We start from the raw sequence: 22,158 nt of genomic DNA, 5'->3' as shown, positions 1-22,158 counted from the left end.
CTCTCTCACTTACTTTCTGGAGGATTGCAAGCGTTACAATGGAGGAGGGTCCATCACAACATTCATGATCAGCAAAAGATGTCTGTTAAAGTTCTGAGCTCTTTCAGTTCTTTTTTTGAAAACATGGATATCTCGGTCTCTGTATCTTTTCCTTCTAACAAGAGAACTCTAAGAAATCCCACAACCCAAAGAGAGATGTACAAAGAAGGTACCTGAAGAAAGATGGAAATGACGAAACCAGGGAGGTGCATTTTCACATAGTTATGAGATGCTTGCTGTGCTTAGCTGTTTTGTATTTTGGCATAAGCTATCTAGCTTGTAATTGGAGGATACATACTATGAACAGCTGTGACCCTGGCTCTGTGCTACATAGCTGTGAAGATTTGCACTTTGTGTCTGGGTATAATACTGACATGAGGAACAACTAGAAACAGCCTGATATTCACAGAAACACTGCATTATTCCAATGCAGAAGGAAGCCATTTGGCCCATCGTGTCTGCAGTGGCTCTCCAAAAGAACATTTCACTTTAACTGAAGTCAATATATGCTTCATCTACCTGGCGTTTGTGTCTGAGAGCAGTAATGGTTTGGTACCTTTGTTTTAAAAAGTGGTATTACAGCTACTTGATATTATTTTATTCTGTGGGCTTTGAGTTGACATTCTTTTCATGCCTGGTGTTAACTAAACTACAGCAGACAGTGAGGCTGAAAAAGAATTAGCTATATACTGACTGAAGAAACTAGTCACCAGTCATCACTTCAGCTTATTCATTGGTAGGTGCCATGAACCTTGCTAGTATAGAATTCTATTTATAACAGTCATCTGTGATGTTACATCTTCATTGTAAGCGATCAATTTAATAAGTTAGCAGTTGATCACCAAGGAATTAATGCTAGGTATAGTTTAGAAAAAGTGAACTGGGGTCAGAGAGTAAGGGATAATTAGATCAGATTATGTTGACTTAATTCAATCTCCATTTTAAATGCCACATATTCTTACATTATAAATTATTTTATCCAACTTTATAATGAAAAACATACATGTGAACTTGTCACTGTAATAAACCCAAATGGAAATGGAAGTCACATTGTCTCAAGTGACTGTCGACAGGGTCAACGCTCAAAACGTCAGCTTTTCTGCTCTTAAAATACTGCTTGGCCTGCTGTATTCATCCAGCTCTACGCTTTGTTATCTCGAATTCTCCAGCATCTGTAGTTCCTATTACCTCGACAGTGTTTGTCATTCAAATAGCCCTGCAGCAACATTGATGTGAAAGGAGATCAGTTTCTAACAACGAATGCATGGGGTATAATGTTTTCCCAAAACCTATCCCACTTCATTTTTGAGATAATGGGAACTGCAGATGCTGGAGAATTCCAAGATAATAAAATGTGAGGCTGGATGAACACAGCAGGCCAAGCAGCATCTCAGGAGCACAAAAGCTGACGTTTCGGGCCTAGACCCTTCTTCAGAGAGGGGGATGGGGAGAGGGAACTGGAATAAATAGGGAGAGAGGGGGAGGCGGACCGAAGATGGAGAGTAAAGAAGATAGGTGGAGAGAGTATAGGTGGGGAGGTAGGGAGGGGATAGGTCAGTCCAGGGAAGACGGACAGGTCAAGGAGGTGGGATGAGGTTAGTAGGTAGCTGGGGGTGCGGCTTGGGGTGGGAGGAAGGGATGGGTGAGAGGAAGAACCGGTTAGGGAGGCAGAGACAGGTTGGACTGGTTTTGGGATGCAGTGGGTGGGGGGGAAGAGCTGGGCTGATTGTGTGGTGCAGTGGGGGGAGGGGACGAACTGGGCTGGTTTTGGGATGCAGTAGGAGAAGGGGAGATTTTGAAACTGGTGAAGTCCACATTGATACCATACGGCTGCAGGGTTCCCAGGCGGAATATGAGTTGCTGTTCCTGCAACCTTCGGGTGGCATCATTGTGGCACTGCAGGAGGCTCATGATGGACATGTCATCTAGAGAATGGGAGGGGGAGTGGAAATGGTTGGCGACTGGGAGGTGCAGTTGTTTGTTGCGGACTGAGCGGAGGTGTTCTGCAAAGCGGTCCCCAAGCCTCCGCTTGGTTTCCCCAATGTAGAGGAAGCCGCACCGGGTACAGTGGATGCAGTATACCACATTGGCAGATGTGCAGGTGAACCTCTGCTTAATGTGGAATGTCATCTTGGGGCCTGGGATGGGGGTGAGGGAGGAGGTGTGGGGACAAGTGTAGCATTTCCTGCGGTTGCAGGGGAAGGTGCCGGGTGTGGTGGGGTTGGAGGGCAGTGTGGAGCGAACAAGGGAGTCACGGAGAGAGTGGTCTCTCCGGAAAGCTGACAGGGGAGGGGATGGAAAAATGTCTTGGGTGGTGGGGTCGGATTGTAAATGGCGGAAGTGTCGGAGGATAATGCGTTGTATCCGGAGGTTGGTGGGGTGGTGTGTGAGAATGAGGGGGATCCTCTTAGGGCGGTTGTGGCGGGGGCGGGGTGTGAGGGATGTGTCGCGGGAAATGCGGGAGACGCGGTCAAGGGCGTTCTCGATCACTGTGGGGGGAAAGTTGCGGTCCTTAAAGAACTTGGACATCTGGGATGTGCGGGAGTGGAATGTCTTATCGTGGGAGCAGATGCGGCGGAGGCGGAGGAATTGGGAATAGGGGATGGAATTTTTGCAGGAGGGTGGGTGGGAGGAGGTGTATTCCAGTTTCTAAAAATGCCGACTCCTTGCTGCATTACGACTTCACTCATCTTTCCCACTCTTGAATAGAGATATCTGTGAGGTCAGACAGGCTTAGTAGATGGTATTCTAATTGAGCATTATTCAGTTCTTGTGTCTAGGGAAAACAATATCTGATTTCTCCATCCCTAATTGTCGATAATTTCCTCAACATTGTGACTCCAGAACAGGGAGACTCAAACTAGAAGGAATGACTGTTACTGCACTGCAGAAGTCCCTTCGCCACGGTGTTATGCTGAGAGAGAGAGTGGGGGGGAGGATGAGAAAGTGTGTGGAAAGTCATTGATCAGGTTGAAGGACCAGAGCCAGAGTGCGTTCAAGGTCAAGACACTGAAGTGAGAGTTAAGCTTACAATTATTGCCTGAGAAGGGGAGTGATTGACCATTTTCAGAAACAATAGCAATACAATTTCCACAGGAATATTTGAGCGTTGAACTGAAATAAAACAAAATTTCACTGAATCCTGACAACTGAGGAAGATGGGTACATCTTGTATTTTTTGGCTTTCCCTTACCTTGTTATGGACAGGGAGTGAGAGTGGATTGACATTACCCCTTTTCCCTGACTTCTCAATTATTAGCAACAAGATGTATCTTTTAAAGTGGGATAACAAAGTGTAGAGCCGGATGAAAGCACAGCAAGCCATGCAGCATCAGAGGAGCAGGAAAACTGACGTTTTGGGTCTGGACACTTCTACAGACCCTTCATTTCTGACCAAGGGCCCAGACCTGAAACGGCAGCTATCCTGCTCCTCTGATGCCTGGTCTGCTGGGTTCATCCAGCAGTTCCTGCTATCTCTGAATACCTTTCAAAATGAGTGTTTTAGCCCTTGTGAATGTTGTGACTTAAAAGGATAGGCATAAAGAGCCTTTTTGGTAAGTTTAAATTGGAAGAAAAGGCAAATGTTTATTCACCCAAGTTGTAAACAGACCATAGTCTGTCAAGTATACAGACACACGTACATAATAAAAGTTGACTTTTACAGTCGAGACAGAAGCTTAGATAATTAAAAGAATATTAAGAAAGAAATCACTTTTTTAAATGAGTCTTTTAAAGTGAATTCATTGCAGTTCTAGGTGAGGTCCTCTTTGAAGTTGTGTAAGTTGAAAGTCTCTGGGTTTTCAAAATTGTGGCATAGTTCTGTTAGAAAAATATATACTGTCTTGTAGGGTGGGGGCAAGAAAAAGCACCTCTCTCGCTACCTTGGTTGATTGACAATATTAGGTATGGGTCTGTTAGGCTGGAGGACAGTTGTTGTGTCCTCTTGCTTACCAGATTGAATTATCCCTGGCTGCTGCCTAGAATAATCTGGTACCTTCCCTGAACTCAATTTTGATCTTGGGACCACATGATCGGTATTTTTATGGTCCACACAAATGATTCAAAGATAGAAGCCATTGCTTATGATGGGGGATGTGTGGTAGCCATTCAACCTGTTTGTGCTAAACTAGTTTCTCCATACCTCCATTTGTTAAGTTTCATGTTCATAAATGCTGAGCCTGGAGAATCATGTTAATTTAGTTTCTGTAAATGTTCAGGCAGTAAAAGTTGCAAATTCAGTGATTTTGTATCCAGAATGCTCTTTTGAAATGGGATTGGGTCTCCACTGCAAATATTTACATTTTAATAACTTTCCAAATTGAGAATTAGTTCTTGTATACACCGATCATGTCAGCTGACTTGCAGTGGCTATTTCAGCATTTTTTACCTTAAAGTGGAATGAAGTCCGTAATGAATAAAATTTGTCTCTCAAAAATAAGGAATATGACACATCTTCACTGAGCATGACGCTGCGGATATGTCAGATACAGCAATTAAGTTGATCCATCTTGTCTCAAGGATTCCATTTTAATTGTTGCTGACTATTTAGAGTTCTAATGGAAACCAAATTCAAAATAAATGATCAAAGTTAGGCATTGGGAAGTTACTTAACTCTGTCCTTCCCCCAAACCATCAGATTAGCAAAGCTATTCCCAGGAGTGTTACACATTTCTCCCTGGTTTTCAGTCTGGGGGGAGCGTGGTTTTGCCATCTTTGGGGTATCTGGAGAACATCTGTGGTGTCAGATGGAAAAGATTGCACGAGGAGCACAGGAAGGAGTAAAAATGCAGATGTCATAAAGAATTCGATAATTCTTCCTTTATGATGTACTTCCTTCCCGGTGCCAACGAAATGTTCATCACTGAATGAATATGGAACATTTTCCGAGGAATAGGAAAACAGAGAGAGGTTATGCTCTGTTTGGAACTAATGTCATAGGTAGGAAAAGGTTTGATACCCTCAAGGCAGTTTCAGGAATAAGGGAAGAAATTCAAAATGTGAAGAAGGACAGTCCTGGAAATGACAGGTCACTGAATATGTTGATGGGAATCTTGCACAGACAACAATCTGAAACAAAACTACTCAAAATTTGGAAACTACTGCTCATTAAATTAAAGCCAGAACTGTGAGAAGTATTTAGGTCAGCACTTGAAACACCGTGGCATATGAGGTTTTGGACCAAGTGCTCGAAAATGGGATTAAAATATGTAGACTATCCTGGATGATCCCTAGTTGTTCCCAATATATATTGGTGATCAAGATCTAGATGTATTTCATAGAATCCCTACAGTGTGGAAACAGGCCTATCGGCCAACAGGTCCACACCAACACTCGGAGCATTTCACCCAGACCCATCCCCGTCCCCCTATAATCCACCTAATCTGCACATCACTGAACACTATGGGCAATCTTCCATGACCAATCCACCTAGCCTACACATTATTGGACTATGGGAGGAAAGCAGAGCACCTGGAGGAAACCGACGCAAAACAGGGAGAATGTGCAAACTCCATGCAGACAGTTGTCCAAGGGTGGAATCAAACCTGGGTCCCTGGCATTGTGAGGCAGCCACTGGGCCACCTACACCATGTGAAGGTGACAGTTTCAAAGCTTGCAGATGACACAGTATTTGGAAGAATTGTCAACTGTGAGATGGACAATATAAAACTCCAGAAGGATATTGATATGTTGGTGGAGTAGACTAATAGGTGGCAGATAAGGTTCAATACAGAGAAGTGTGAGCTGATGTTGGAAGAACACTGAAAGACAAGATACAGTAGGAGGCACAATTCTAAAGGACTTGCAGGGGCAGTGACACATTGATACATATGTGCACAAATCATTGCAGGTGGCGGAACAGCTGCAGGGAGCAATTAATAAAAAATTCAGTGTTCTTGGCTTTATTAATAAGGCCGTCGAGTGCAAGAGCAAGGAGATGTTGAGTTTGTACAAGGTGCTTGTTGTTTCTCAGCAGGTGCATTGTGTACAGTTGTGAGAGCCAGATGTGATTGCATTGGAGTTATTGCAGAAGTGATTTACAAATTGGTTCCAGGAATGAGAGACTTCAGTTATGAGGATAAATTGAAGAAGTTGGGACTGTTCTCCTTGGATAGAGAAGGATTGAAAGGCGATTTGATAAAGATTTTCAAAATCATGAGCAGGCTGGATTGAATAAATAAGAAAAATTGTTTCCGTTTGTAAAAGGAACAAGAATGAGAGGGAAAGTAGGAACTGCAGATGCTGGAGAATCTGAGATAACATGGTGTAGCTGGATGAACACAGCAGGCCAAGCGGCATCAGAGGAGCAAGAAGGCTGACATTTCGGGCCGAGATTTTCTGAAGAAGGTTCTGGGCCCGAAACGTCAACCTTCCTGCTCCTCTGATGCAGCTTGGCCTGCTGTGTTCAACCAGCTCTACACCTTGTTATCTAAAAATGAGAGGGCATTGATTTAATGTGATGTGGAAAAGAAGCAAATGTGTTGTAAGAAAGACTTGCACAGAGGAATTAGAGTATGGAATGTGCTGCTTGGAAATGTATTGGAGGCATTCAAGAGGGCATGGGATGATTATTTGGATAGAAATAATATGCAAAGGTGTGGGGAAAGTGGGGATTGCCACGAGAAAATGCTTGTTTGAAGAGCTGGTGCAGACAGATGGACTAGAAGATCATCTTCTGTGTTGTTTAAAACCAACTGTGACTGTTTGTTAATAGCATTTGTGTTTAATTAACTTCATTGAGTGCTATGAAGAAAACCATTTTGGAAGGAAGAATAGAAAAGCAGAATAATTAAGTTTGAGGGACTGGGAAGTGTTGATTTTCAGATCAACCATAGAATCATCTACATGAATCACAGAACGGTAACATGCAAGTATCGCAAGAAATTTTGGACCAAGGTGAGAATAAATTTCTTTATTCATCATGATGTGGGTCTTAAATTTCTCTGACCAGAGAATTGTAGATGTTAGGTTATTGAGTATGCTCAAGACTACAGTCAGTACATTTCTGGACTATAAGGACATCAAAACAATTGAGGTAATGCAGGAAGCTGCATCTGTTGTAGTGACTCAACTGTGATAAGTCTATAGGAGCGGAAGTAAAGCCATTTGGCCCATTTGAGTCCACTCTGCCATTTAATCATGGCTGATGGACATTTCAACTCCACTTCCCTGCACTCTCCCCATAGCCCTTGATTCGTTGTGAGATCAACAATTTATCAATCTCCGCCTCGAAGACATTTTACGTCTCGGTTTCCGCTGCGCTCCGTGGCAATGAATTCCATGGGCCCACCACTCTCTGGCTGAAGAAATGTCTCCTCATTTCAGTTTTAAATTTGCCCCCTCTAATTCTAAGGATGTGCCCACGGGTCCTAGTCTCCCTGCCTAACGGAAACAACTTCCCAGCGTCCACCCTTTCTAAGCCATACATTATCTTGTAAGTTTCTATTAGATCTCCCCTCACCTTTCTAACCTCTAACGAATACAATCCCAGGATCCTCAGCATTCATGGTACGGTAAACCTACCATTCCAGGGATCATCCATGTGAATCTCCACTGGACACGCTCCAGTGCCAGTATGCCCTTCCTGAGGTGATCATATTGAATGATGTAGCATGTTCAAATGGCCTACTTCTGCTTCTACTTCTTGAATTCTTACATTGTTATGGTTAGTGCTGTATTGGAAGTGTGAAGCTTGCTTCTATGCTGAAGTCTGTGAAGTGGGACTTGCAGCTTCAAACTGCTGATTCACATGAGAATCCGACCAACTGAACTAATGCTAACTTCATTGTAGTGAAGAAAAAAATGCTGCTGTTTGCCATTGTTGTACTGCATTAAAAATGTGTTGGGAAAGGCACTTAATGCAGACAATACAATCCATTTCCAGCACAATACATCACATTAATGTATATTTGTTGGGAGCTTGCCTGCTGCTGTGTGAAGAGAATTGATGGTGTTTGCTGTCTCCTGAAGCAATTGAATAGCACAATGCAGCTACGTTGTTACTGGTGACAGTCTCATCTGTGCAAACCACATGCGTCATGTTTCATTACAATGATAGAAAAGGAGTGTATTCAGGAGTACGTAATGACTCTGAAATTTAGAAACTTCACTCTTTCTCACTCTTTGCCATAACTTAGACTTGGTCACCAAAATTATGGTTGTTCAGTAGGTCCCCTGTTTGATACCATATTGATCAGAGTTGCATTTCAATCATATGCGTCCTCTGGTGCTATATTGATCAGAGAACCCTTTGTTATTCTTTATTTTCAGATCAATCAATGAATGGCATTACTGTGACTTCTAGGTAAAGTGGAATCTGACCAAACAGAGTTATATTTATCTTAATATGTCAGATGTATGTCCTTCGTGAATAGCCAGAATAGCAAATGTAATGCTTATGAATAGGGTTGGAAACAATTTGCTGAATTTTGGAGAATCTACTTTGACCCCTGTGCCTGTACTGACTTGATGAAAGAACTATCCAAGTAGAGTACTCCCCTGCCCTTTTCCCATAGTTTTGCCTTTCTTTTTAGGTATTTATCCAGTTATCTTTTGAAAGTTATTAGTGAATCCACTTGCATCAACCTTTCAAGCAATTGTATATCAGATCACAGTACTTAAACTCGCCACTAGTCACTTCCCTCTATTTAATGAGAGAACAGCCCAGTATTTGTCTGGGACTATGGTGACTTTATCTTTACAACAACTTACTGCATTAATTTTCTTTTCCATGTTACTGTTGGTTGTTTTGCTCGTGACCTTAAATCTATGCCCTCCAGCTACAAATACTTTAGAAAGTTTCTCTAACTTAATCTATCAGAACCATGTGTGATATTGAACACCTCAAATCTCCTGTTAACCTTTCCTGGCCTAAGATGAACAAGTGCCCCTTTTTTAGTGTCTCCCCTGTAATTGAAGTCTTCCACCTGAAGGACCATTGCAGTAAATCTTCTCTGCACCCTCATTTTAAGATTTTGACATCCTTCCTAAAGTGTAGCCCCCTGAGTTGAACGTCGTTTTCAGCTGGGGTCTAACTAATTGTGTTTCAACTAGCTGTTCCATAAGATCACGGCACAATAGCTCAGTGGTTAGCACTGCACCGCATATCACCAGGGACCCATATTTGATTCTGCCCTTGGACAACTGTCTATGTGGAGTTTGCACATTCTCACCGTGTCTGTGTGGGTTTCCTCCAGGTGCCCTGGTTTCCCCCCAAAGTCCAAAGATGTGCTGGTTGGGTAGATTGGCCATGCTAAATTGCCCATGGTGTCCAGGGATGCGTAGACCAGATGGAATTGCCATGGGAAACTCAGATACAGTGATAGGGCCAGGAGTGGGTCTGGATGGGATTCTCTTCAGAGAGTTGGTGTGGTCTTGATGGACTGAATGGCCTCCTTCCGCATTGTAGGGTTTATGCGTCAGTAGATCACAAAGAAAAATATAGACTTACTTAGACTTAATTAAACTGAGTTCCTCTGGTTCCGTGCAGGATAATGAAAAGTCTCCACCACTGCCCCAGTCCATCACAGTTTTGTTGAGCCCAAGTGGTAATCCAGCTTCTGAAGGCCCTTAAATGTTTTTCACCAGGGCTTCTTTGGCTAACTTGATGCTTTTGATCATCTGGTGATGTCCATTTTATTGGCATGACTTGCATCCAGAAGGCGAAATACATGTCCTTCAGTCAAGTAATCTCTTGATAATGACCTGTAGGTGCTTCTGACCAGTCTGTGTAGCACTTCTTCGCTGGGGCTATTGTCTCTTCAAGACAACATCTTCTATAGGCAGTGTTGCTGAAAGATGGCCAACTTACTGGCATCTTTGTGTTTCTGTTCTGTGTCTTGCTGATCTAGTTTACAATTGGTATTACAATGGACATATGGTGTTATGTGATTTTTGACCTTGTCCACTCCAGTCCAACACCGGCACTTCCACATCGTATTGGTGCAGTCTTTAAAAGACTGATGCTACTTGCTGATTCTTGTGTGGACCAAGTGAAGATCAGATAGCAGATGCTGTGGTAAATCTCGGCAAACGTACCTACTTTGAGCTATACCACAATTCTGTGATGAAGGCAGAGTTGAGTTCCATTAAATCTTCCTTAAATAATGCATTGCAGGAGAGACTGGATTGCCCATTTGAAGTATTATTGTTGGTGCTTCATCTTATGTATTAGTTATTGCAGCACCAATCTGCACTCTGACCACCTGACCATCCTAAGAGATGAATCGTGTCAAAAGAATAATTTCATTTCAAGAGTCTTTGCATGTTTTCGCCTCTTGAGGCATTCATGCATTAATGGGACTGAGCTTGTATTGATATCCTGTACTGTTCTGCTTCTTATGTAGAATCCTGGAAAGTTTACAGCATAGAATGTGGCCATTCAGTCTGTTGCCTCTGCAAGAGAAACTAAGCTAGGTCTGCTGCCCTGCTTTTTGACCTCATCAAATCTTCTCTCCCAGACAATTGTCTGATTCCCCTTATCAGAATCCATTTGCCAACGATCAGCACTGACCTGTCAGACAATATAAATGATGGATTTCCTCTTAAATTAGTATTCTTGTGAATTCTCCTAATGAGTACAAAACAAAAAGTTTTGACAAAGCATTTCTTTATCAGTACTAGATTAATTGATGGTGATTGGCTAAAAAAAATGGACCTACACCACCGTTAGGCAGATCCTAACGCTTCCTGTGAAAGAGTTTTCCTTAGTGTTGCTGTTTTACTTTGACCAATTGCCTTATATAAAGCCTAGGTGAGAGAGCACATATTCCCTTGGCAGCAGCAAAGGGCTGGGCCATTTGTGAAAGCATACCCATACATGACAGAGGAAGAGAGTAACTTTGTCCGTGCTAGTGCTGCAGTGTCTGAGAAAACCTCTTGCACTGCAGGAGGCATGCGCTGCAGAATTGAGTTACAAATTGAAACTATGTTCTTGATGCTAAGTGATTGTACATTTAAAGTGTTCCACGATCATCAAGTTGGGACATACAGATTACATCAGGTTACACTGTTGTTTAACTCCAATATAAAGTAAGATTCTGGAGTGACTACCACTGTTAGACTTGAGAGGATTTTGGACATGAATTGGACCACATCATTTCCTCAGATTTGTCATAAGTTGTATCTCATTGAATTTGTTCAGGCGCCAGGTTGAGTGGGGTGAATGTCTTGTGTTGCACAGATATTACTGAAGCAGAGCAAATGATCTTTCATATGCAAAGTGAGGCACGAGGTTTTATTTGAGGCGGTTGTATAAGGTTCAGATATTAAATATTTTTTCTGATACTGTTGACATTTCTAATCTCATGACATTGGAACCTTTTCTGAGTGCTGCCAGAAGCATAGCCTCGAGGAGTAGGCTATTCAGCCCTTCAATCTTGCTCTGCTATTCAATATGACCATGGTTAATCCTTTATCTCAATGCCATATTCCCTAGTTCTTTTCAGAACCCTTGTTGCCTTTTATATCTAAACATTTATCAGCCTTTCTCTTGAACGTACACAGTGAGCAGGCCTCCTCAGCCTTGTGGTAACGAATTTGAATAAAGGAATATTTCCTCATCTCAGTCTTTAATGGCCAACCCATTGTTGTTAAGACAATAGCACTGCACTCCAGGATGCCAGAGGACTATGAGTGCAAAAGTGAGCTGGTTGGAAGGCTTGCCTCAGTTGTCAGGGATAACAATTCAGCAAGCCATTATTCCTATACTCTGTAAACCTCACATGTCACTCTTCACCCACCCTCATGGCCTCTTAGATTCCCCATTCCGCTCCATGTTCCCTCATGCTTCTATGCATTATTACATTCCTATAATCAAATTATGTTTAAATCTTTAACTACTGTAATGTAGTGTAAGAAAAAATCTTTTTACTTTGAGAGAAGGTGATGGCATAGTGGTAGAAGCTTGAATTTCAATTTAGTTTCTGACTGGATTGTAGATTTTTCCTTTCCCCATCTGATTTCCTGTCAGCGTTCCTGTAGATTGCCTGCCTGTCTGTTCTGCACGTTGGCTTCTGCTGGTGCCATTAGAGAGGCCTTAGGTATGTTCACTGCCACTATGCACTCTGAGGTTGTAGACTTGCTTGCCAAGCCAGCGTGTTTGATTGCAGATATTTCATTACCCTGATAGGTAACGTCGTCAGTGCTCCTCTGGTAAAGCATTGGTGTTCTGTCCCACTTGTTATTTATGTGCCTCAGTTTGCTGGAGTGGTTGGCACCACTTCCGGTTCTGTTTTCCAGTGGTTTGTGTATTCTACCACTATGCCATCACCTTCTCTCAAAGTTAAAAGATTTTTGTTTCGGTGTGTTTGTTGATGGAGTTCTGGTTGGAATGCCAGGTCTCCAGGACTTGCCTGGCATGTCTTTGTTTGGCTTGTGCTGTTATGGATGTGTTGTCCCAGTCGAATATATGTCCTTCTTTGCCCAAGTGTATGACATGAATTCGACTGGGACAACACATTGATAATGGCACGTGCCAAACAGAGACATTGCTGGGGAATTTCTGGAGACCTGGCACTCCGACCTGGAACTCCATCAACAAACACATTGAACTGGTCTCTATACACAAACCACTGAAAATGGAACCTTAAGTGATACCAACCACCCCCAGCACAACTGAGGCATATAAATAACAAGCGGGGCAGAACACCAACCCTTCACCGGAGTCGCACTGATGTTACCTAGCAGGATGACGAAACGTCTGCAACCAAAACCATGGGCTTGGCGAGCAAGTCTCCAGTCTCATCCACAACCTGAGCTGCAAATCTTTTCAAAAACTTTAAGCACCATGCATTCTTATCAGTATCAGTATATACTAAAACCATGTGGACAAGGATCCCTCTCAATCTTTTTGGCAGAATGTAGGTTCAACCATAATGGTTAATAAACAGTAAGTAGGTTAATATTGCACTACTTGGTAGCTAACCATACTATATCTGAGATAAGTGGCAGTCTTATGAGTCTTTCGGAGTCATTTTAATATTAAGTATACATTGCTAATTTAGCCACATGATGTTAACACCAAGAATAATCACTGAATACATAGAATCCCTACAGTGTGGAAGCAGGCCCTTTGGCCGAACAAGAGATGGGCGGTAAATGCTGCCTTGGCCAGTGACACCCACAACCTGTGAATGAATAAAACCAAAATCAAGGCTTATCAATGCCTTGCGTTTCTTTAGTGTCTTTCATCCAACAAAATATCTTGAGGTATGCAGTCCGCAGGAGAGAACATATTTAAGAATTAGAAAAAGTAATCTTTAAACATGGTTCAAATGGTAGATATGGCATTGTAGTAATGTAGAGGCCTTCACTAATAAATCAGACACAGGTTCAAATTCTATCATAGCAGCTGGGATACACTGAATTTAAATAATAAACTGTAACTGAATGCGCTTTAACTATAATTGTACAATTAAAAATCTATCTGGTTCACTAATGAATGCCCTATGGGGGTGTTTGGAGAGAAGTGCTGAGGTGTTAACCTAATCTGTCTGTATGTTGCTCTAGAACTATAGCATTTGTTGCCATTACTTCCAGTCTGGCCTGTTTACGTCTACGGACTTTGGACTATTTAATTGACTCTTAACAATTCTCTAACAAGTCACTCTGCTCAACACCAATTAGAGATGTGCAAGAAACATTGGCCTTATCACTGAAGCTACATTCCCAAAAATGAGCAAAAGAAAATATCTTGAGGAAGCTTTTACAGGCAAGAACTGGAATTGAGGTGGAAAAAGCATAAATGTTTACAGAAGCAGTTCAAGAATAGAATTTAAATGACTTAAAACTCTGTCCTCAAATGAGGAACAGTGAGAGTGAGGGATACATAACAGTAGACCAAGTGTCTGACTGAACTGAAGAATGCTTCGTGATGAAATATATTCTTGGTCAACAATGGGACGTGCATTTTGAGGGGATTAAATGGCTCACCAGTGTGATTCAGCCTTATCGAGATTCAGCCTTATCGAGATTCAGCCTTATGAAGATTCAGCCTTATGAGAAAGATTAAATGGCTTCTAGAAAAAGGAGCATATTACCAACATTTTTGCCAGGAGACTCCACAGTGGTTCATTTTCCCATGCCTCAGGCACTGCTGTGTTTAGGAGTGCAATGATTCTCAGGTATATTTTCAACAATTAGACCTTACCGCGTTTAGTCTTGACAAAATAACTTGATGCCTAAGTTGTGTTCAACTCTCAGTCTGTGCTTGCAGATGGTGGGTGTGTCAGATGATGTCCATGAATATGCAGTGGCACTGAAGGACACTGAAGACAAAATTGCAAGATGTCCTGCAAAGGTAAGAGAATAGGCTCTTTGGTACAAACATGACGTTCATGAATATGCTATTTCCCTATGGCCCCCAAATTTCTCCTTTCCAAGTAAGCCCTCTAATTTTAATAATTTGCTATTGAAGTTCTTTTCACTGCTGTTTTAGGAAGTATTTTCCAGATTATCATAATTCATCACTTCACAGCATTTCTCCCAGGACCTTCTGCCAATTTTCTGAAATTTCTCCTCATCTTACCAACAATCCTGCCACTATAAGCAGTTTACCATTATTTATTCAATCAAGTCCATGATAATTTTAAAGATGTCTATATTATCTTAATTTTGGACTCTTTATTTCCAGTAAAACAATCCCAACTGCTCCATATAAAATTGTCACTTCTTTTTCTCTGATAAGACTCCTCCAAGGTCTCCCAGGCTTCCTAAATAGTAATGAGGGATTTTGTAGTTGCAGGAGTTGATGGACGCTTCTGTGCGTGCAGAGTGCTCCAGGAGGGGAAAGTAAACAGTCAAAAGTAGTGGTCGACATCAAATGAAAAAGGGAGAAAAAGTTTAGAAGATGGGGTGGCAGTAGCTGAACCCTATTACCGTTACACTATAAACCCAGAATGTCAGCTAATATTCTGGAGACCCAGATTCAAATCCAGCCATGGCAGGTGGCAGAATTTGAATTCAGTGAAGAATCACGAATTAAGAGTTTAAAAATAACCAAGAAACCATTGTTGTCTGTTGGAAAAAACCGTCTAGTTTACTAATGTACTTTAGGGAAGGAAATCTGTCATTCTCACCTGGTCTGATCTACATCTGGCTCCAGACCAACAGCAATGTGGTTGATTCTTAACTGCCCTCTGAGAAATTCGGGATGGGCAACAAATGCTGGCTTAGCTCAAGACACCCACATCCCATAAACGAATAAAATCAAAGGAGGAAACTAGCGAGCGTGATCTCAAAGGGAGTAATTTCCATATTACTCTGTACCACGACAGAAAGGGAATAGGGCAGATAATTGTGTGTTTTGGTAGATGACAGGAGGGATATCTTTAGATCCCTGGGACATCTGGAGCAGTATTGGAATAGGACCTATCAATGCTGTAACAGAACTGGAACCATTGCCCTTCTGGGTCATTCTTTTGGAGAGGGTTTAAGACAATTTGTGGAATGTGGGATTGGGGTCTGTAAACCAAAACATAGCATTAAAAAGGAGAATCTAGGTGCAAAATGGTTTGGGGCGAATTACATATTACTAGAATAAGAAATAGTAAGTTATTAGGTCGGTGCAGAATAAGAGGGATCATAATAAGTTAGGTTTAAATTGTGTTACAGTCCGTGTAGAAACAAATAACCTTAAAAGAAAAAAAAACTATGATCCAAATGGAAGGAACCAGCATGCAATATTTAACCTTTTAAAACTTTTGAAATAAAATCCAAAATCAGCATATATTAAGCATGCGTTAACAGACAAATGATATTTCAATAACAACACTGTGTCACTTTAAATAATTGGTGCTGTTACTTTTCAAGAAGGATAGGAGACTGAAGTGTGCAGCAACAGCAGAAGCTTTATTATGTAAGCTATTCTGTCTACAAGGCAGCAAAGTTAGACTGAGCTGTTACCCTCCAGAACGGCTGATGGTATCATCATAATGTCACATAATTGTAATACACACCATCCCGCCCTCGTTACACTGGAGATTCTTGCAATGAGAATAATTCACAATATTTACAGGCATATGTACAACAGTCAGAAGATAAGACACCCCAGAGGACGTTGACTCCCACGTGGCTGCCAGAGTACCCCAGGCATCTGTTATTTTTCTTGTTGCTTTTCAGGCCATTATCTTTACTCCAGACAACCTCTCTGTTGGCTATTCTGTCTCATATTTATGAACAGCGGTTCCTTTCTTTTCAGTTTTTATGTCATGTGATTGTTTAGTAAATTGATTTACCACCTCATTTACAACGACAGTGGCGTTGGATTTAGAAGTCTCTCTTTCGCATGCATATTCTCCTAAATACTTTGTAGTGACTTGACAACCTATTAATTCATTTACAGTTCCTCGCTGAGATATTCCATGTATATGACTCTTACTTATTTTCTTGTCATCCTTAAACCACTAAAGAGTCAGACTTAGACGTTTCACAAACTAAATTTAAAAAAAGAAACAAACATTGCTGGAGAAACTAAGCAGGTCTGGTAGCTTCTGTGGTGAGAAAACAGAGTTAACGTTGAGTCCAGTGACCGTTCTATAGAATCAGAGATAATGGGAACTGCAGATGCTGGAGATTCCAAGATAATAAAATGTGAGGCTGGATGAACACAGCAGGCCAAGCAGCATCTCAGGAGCACAAAAGCTGACGTTTCGGGCCTAGACCCTTCATCAGAGAGGAAGGGTCTAGGCCCGAAACGTCAGCTTTTGTGCTCCTGAGATGCTGCTTGGCCTGCTGTGTTCATCCAGCCTCACATTTTATTACCGTTCTGTAGAACCCTTCTTCAGTTCTCTCCAGAGATGCAGAAAGACCTGCTGAGTTTCTTCAGCAATTTCTGCTTTTGTTTATTTCAGATCTCCAGAATCTCTGATTATTTGTCTAACTTTAGAGGTTTCACAGCTCAGCACAAACGATTACTATTGCCACCAAGTTCTTAAGTTGCTTTGTGAATCCTGCTGGTCTTTTTCCCCTGACCATCAATGATGCTTTTGAACTGCGATTTTGCACATGGAAAACTACTTTTCCAGCATCTGAAAGAGCTGTCTGCTTCTTTCAAGTCATTCATTGCCATCCACTAACACACCATTTACCTTCCAGTAATTTTCATCAGTGCTTTCATGAGAAGGTATGTATTCAAAGATCCATTTTTACCTTCTTTAATCTCTGTGCTGTTTAGCTGTTCTGCGATTCTGATCAGATTTTGGATGGTGACCTTAGCACTTTCTCTGTCTGCACCTCTGTCACTGTGTACAATTCGCTATCACTTCTATTCAGGAGGTAAACTGTAAGACAGTGTTTCTCTAGCTTCAGTAGTTCATATTTTTTACTTGAACCAAGAATCATATCATCCCTTTTCCAGATAGGATTGACTTTGGGCTTTGATATTTCGCACTTAATCTTAACTTTGAAGAAAGCACTGGCTTATTGGTCTCAGGTTGCAGGTGTACCTTCGACTATCTTCTGCTTTAGGTTTGTCGATAACCAGTTCAACGACGGATCGTTTTATTTTGTTTGATGTTAGGTTGAAGTAGATTGGATCCTTTTGACCATGTGCTACTCTATCTGATCAGCTACTTTGACAGTGCGAGATGGCAGCATCATCTTCTTGAGCTTCTTTATCCTTAAGCTTTTGACTGAAGAGTATAGACAAAGCTATAACTGTCAGGTGAGCTCTTGACTGACATTACTAATGCTCACAGGTGTACTGGTCAAGGCTGATCTCCCGGAGCAGAGTACCAAACTGGCTCAGTTTGTGCCTTTTGTTTGGTTTGATTTCTGCCTCGATCTTTGAACTGGCACGTTTCTGTAGAATTTGTGATAGACCAGTCTCAGAATCTGACAAGTGATTTACTTTAGCCCATTTGAATTTGATTTTCTGCAAACATATTCTTCCCAATAAAGCTGAAAGATTTCCTTTGATAATGTGCAAGGACAGACCTTCAGACTGACACACAACTGAATTTTCATTGATACAACCTCTCAAAAGTACGGCTTTGCCTGCGTATGTTCTTAGTACAGTTTTTGAGGGTCACAGTGCAATGTGACTCTGCTACTTATGAGACACTCTTTCAGGTATCAGTGAAAATGCTGCTCTGTTGTCCACCTACCTTCTTATCAATTTGCTATTCTGTAAGTGAAGAACTCAGTATCATTTAGTGTCACTTGCAATGGCCAAAATGTTTAATAACTTCAGATGCAGACTCGGAGATTTTCTTTATGTCCTTTTTGAATAGCTTTTCTTTCTACTGTTTGGTTTAGATCCTTTTATTGTATGCTGTCATTTTTCTTCCTCAAGCACACCCGTTCACTGTGCCCTTTGTTTACCTTTTGCTGCATACAGTTTCTTTACAATAGCAACTTGCTGCTGCATGACCTATTTGCCTACACTGATGGCAGTTTTGAGTCTGCATTGGTGCTTGTCTCTCAGCTGCCACTTTGTGAATTCACAAACTCGAGCTTAACTTCCTTGGCTACTAGTTCCATGGAGACTGTGTTTTCCAGTGCTGTCTTTAAGTCAAGGTTCCTTTCCATCAGTAATCTCTTTTGGAATGCCTCACATCTTAAACAACACACTAGCCTGACTGTGATAGCATCACTTAAGTTGTCTTTGAATTCGCAAATTCCAGTAATTTCTTTTAAAATTACTGCCAATTCCGAGATGGATTCACCACATTGGTTGTGTTTGTGGAATCTGAACCTTTAAGCTATCATCAGTGGTTTTAGTGAAAAATGGTTCTGTGCTATTCCTGTTATTTCTTCATTAGTTGTAGAACCTGTTTTCCCTGGCTGTACAGACTCCTCATGTTAAAAGCTTAGAACCACACGTTACCCAGAAACACAAGATTATATCTGCCTCAAGCTTGCTAGCTTGAACAAAGTAATAGAATCTCTGTTTAGAAGTTCCATCCATCTACATTTTCATCATATAGTCCTATTGGATCAAAATTTCCTGCGATTTAGTTATTTTTTTAAAATGGGAAGGACCAACATAGTGCAATTTACCATGATGATGCATTACCTTGTTTCCTCATGTTTAAAGACAGGGATTCCTGAGCCTGCCTAATTCTTTCCAAGTCTGAACTCCTAGCTGAAGACACATCTCTCCATTTTAGAGTACCTGTTACTCAAGTGATCCATCAGGGTGGGAGCATATGGCAAGCTTCCTCTGCCTCTTTCCTGGTCAAATTTAGTTTTATTTTCTTTTATTGACAATGCCTGCTTTGTTGCAGTGACGGTGCCTTTTGATTTCTTTTTATCAAAGTACCTCTGAGATCAGGAAGAAAATTCTGTTTTTATTGATGTATTAGTGGATTGACTTGGTATATCTTGTAGCAGATCTTATCCTCGTGTCCAGTTTCCTCCTTGTGGTACATTTTGAGAATGACAGGAGGTCAAAGTGTTTAACAACAGCATGAGCTTTATTATATGAAGTGCACACTCCACAAGGCAGCAAGGTTAGACTGAGCTGTTTGCTTCCAAAATGGCCCGTGATGTCATTATAATGTTATTTGATCCGACCTTTAAAGTGACAGTCCACTATACCTACCAAATACACAACAGATACAACAAAGCCAGCGCTCAGAAATGTCTCAGCATCATTTCTAACTAAAGGTGGCATTGTGGCCTCTCAAAGCCTTCAAACTCTGCCTCCTGTACATATGATTTCTCTCTTGTTCCACTCACTGGATTTGGCCCTCAAATCTCTTCCCATCAACAGCCCCAACCCATCCAAATTTCCCAGGCTTAAACACACGCACACACGCACACACACACTTGCGCACAGCCGCGCAGCTGCAGTGGAGCAGGACAGCTGATGTTCCGGGTCTGGATCCTCCTTCCTGCTATCTCTAAACTCATGTCTAGAGTTGCTCTTTGACTGACTGACAACATAACACACTGGTTCATGCTACAGTTGTTCAACTCATTAGTGTGCCTGAGTTGTTCAAGGCTTTAGATTTCAATTCTTTCACAAATTGCTTCACCAAGTTTGCTTGTCCGTATTCTTTGCTGACTTCTCCCATACTGAATTTTTATTTTTTTCTGTTGTACACCAGGAACTCTGTGTGCATTCTGCAGCAAAACAGACTAAAATTTGGTGCCATTATGAGCGTTGGGTTTTGTCTTAAATAGTTTATGTTTAAATGGTTTCCTTTAATTCAGGATTAAATTGAGTAATTTAATGAGGTGGATGTGAGCCCCCTGTGATATCCCCCTGTAGACAAGCCCATGTGATCTGGGGCCTTGGGGACAGATTCAGGTCAAAATTTATTGTAGCTGTTCATGGCAGTATTCATGTGGAACGCTGGCATGAAAGTAAACAGCATCGTGGCCCTCTGTGCTGTAACCATTTTATAATTTAAAGTTTTTTTTTACCCAACATTGGATAAAATACTCCAGCAGAGAACGAACCAGAAAAGTTGAGCAGAGCTTTGTTAAACCTCAGCATCGCTTTGTTCCTTTTGCTCTCGGTGCTTTTATTTATAAATTTAGAAAATGCTATATGCTTTCCAAACAAGTTTTTCAATTACGTCCTGGCTGAATGAACTCAATTAGATAACGGTTAGAGAAATGGCTGACCTTCTGACACCCACAGCAAAGGGCTACTCTTATCGCAGGGCTGCTGGTGGTTTATGATCATCCAGGGCTGTCCAGCTTTACCTTGTGACTTTTATTCTTTCAGAGGAAGGATATTCTGGATGAATTGACGAAGAGCCAGAAAGTGTTCTCTGCAAAGCTGAATCACCTGAGTCGCCGGTTAGCCTGGATAAATGCCACCATCTACTCTAAGGTAAAATGGACCACTGTGCTAGAAATATCGATGTGAAGAGCCCACCCCTCTTTCACTGGGAAGCCTGGAGTATGGAAAAATTTATCTGTTGAGTCTAAAGTTGTTCATTTGTTGGGCGCAGACACCACTTGTTCTCTGAAAACTGTTGTCTGTATTTTATGGAAACATACAGGAACATAGGAGTAGGCCATTTAACCCATTGAGCCTGCCCCATCATTCAGTACCATCATGGCCGATCTAACACTGCAATCCCTTTTACTTACCCTATCCTGATAACCCTGTATACCCCTCACAGTCAGAGATCTATCAATCTCTACCTTAAACTTACTCAAAGAATGAGCCTCCTCAGGCACTGTGGTAGAGAATTCCAAAGGTTCACAACCCTCCAAGTAAAATAATTTCTCCTCATCTCAGATCTAAGTGGCCCACTTTCTTTTAAATAGTTTGCTCTGGATTTAGACTCCCAACCAGGGGAAACATCTTATCTGTCTATCTCTAAATATTTTGTAGATTTGTTTTGTAGATTTCAATGAGATCACCTCTCATTCTTCAAAAGTCTAGAGAATTCAGGCCACCTTTGCCCAGTCTCTTACCATTGGATAGTCCAGCTGTCCTGGAAAGGATCCTGGTGAATCTTCACTACACCCCCTCTATTGAGATGTTGCTGAGTGGAGTGCAGAATCCTGTTTCCTCAGCAATAGGATTGACATTGTATTGTAGCCCAATCAGTCTAGTTCTTCAGTTATTTCAGCTTAATAGTTTGGTGAAATAGGTATACATTACACAGGATTTGGGCAATGTTCAAACGTACATTTCCCAGAGGCTTGTTGTTTGTGCTCTTGATGGAATAAAGTTTGTTCTTGTTTCAGGAGAAGATGCTGGACATCTACTGGCTGCTCCAAGTGTGCTTACGAGTAATTGAACATAGTGACCGGACTACAACATTGTTCGCTTTCATGCCAGAGTTTTACATGAACGTTGCTATGAATAGTTACAGTGCTTTGAAGAATTACTTCAGTCCGGTCAACAGCATGGATGAGCTGCCAGGTAAATGCAGAGCCTGTGGGGCATTGATCAATTAGTTATTGTTTTGCTAGGGGAAAAATAATTCTGCTTCTGGACAATTTGCCGGTTTACCTGCTATATGTACTTAGCTTCCTGTGTGAGGTTAAACCTTTTGTGGAAGTTCAGTTAGTGCAGAGTAGAATGTTGATTGCCATATGTACAATTGTCTGGGTACTATACCCTGGGGTTCTTTTGCTAAATCTCTCTACCTCACCCTACTCCGTTAAGATCCTTTTAAAAACCAATCTCTTCTCCGGCCTTTGAATCAATGG

The 22,158-nt window shown here is 41.6% G+C and overlaps 1 protein-coding gene across 1 annotated transcript in view; it reads left to right on the top strand.

The window, feature by feature from the left end:
* LOC125460234 (E3 ubiquitin-protein ligase RNF123) overlaps nt 1-22,158 on the top strand; it is a 334,824-nt gene that overhangs the window by 130,414 nt on the left and 182,252 nt on the right. Inside the window, exons 25-27 of the mRNA XM_048547433.2 lie at nt 14,252-14,335; nt 20,714-20,821; nt 21,691-21,868. Of these exons, the coding sequence (XP_048403390.1) occupies nt 14,252-14,335; nt 20,714-20,821; nt 21,691-21,868 (370 nt within the window). The remainder of the gene's footprint in view (nt 1-14,251; nt 14,336-20,713; nt 20,822-21,690; nt 21,869-22,158) is intronic.

Source organism: Stegostoma tigrinum, chromosome 11 (assembly GCF_030684315.1).
Source record: "Stegostoma tigrinum isolate sSteTig4 chromosome 11, sSteTig4.hap1, whole genome shotgun sequence".
NCBI classification, from domain to species: Eukaryota; Metazoa; Chordata; class Chondrichthyes; order Orectolobiformes; family Stegostomatidae; genus Stegostoma; species Stegostoma tigrinum.
This window is presented reverse-complemented; position numbering and strand designations above follow the sequence as displayed.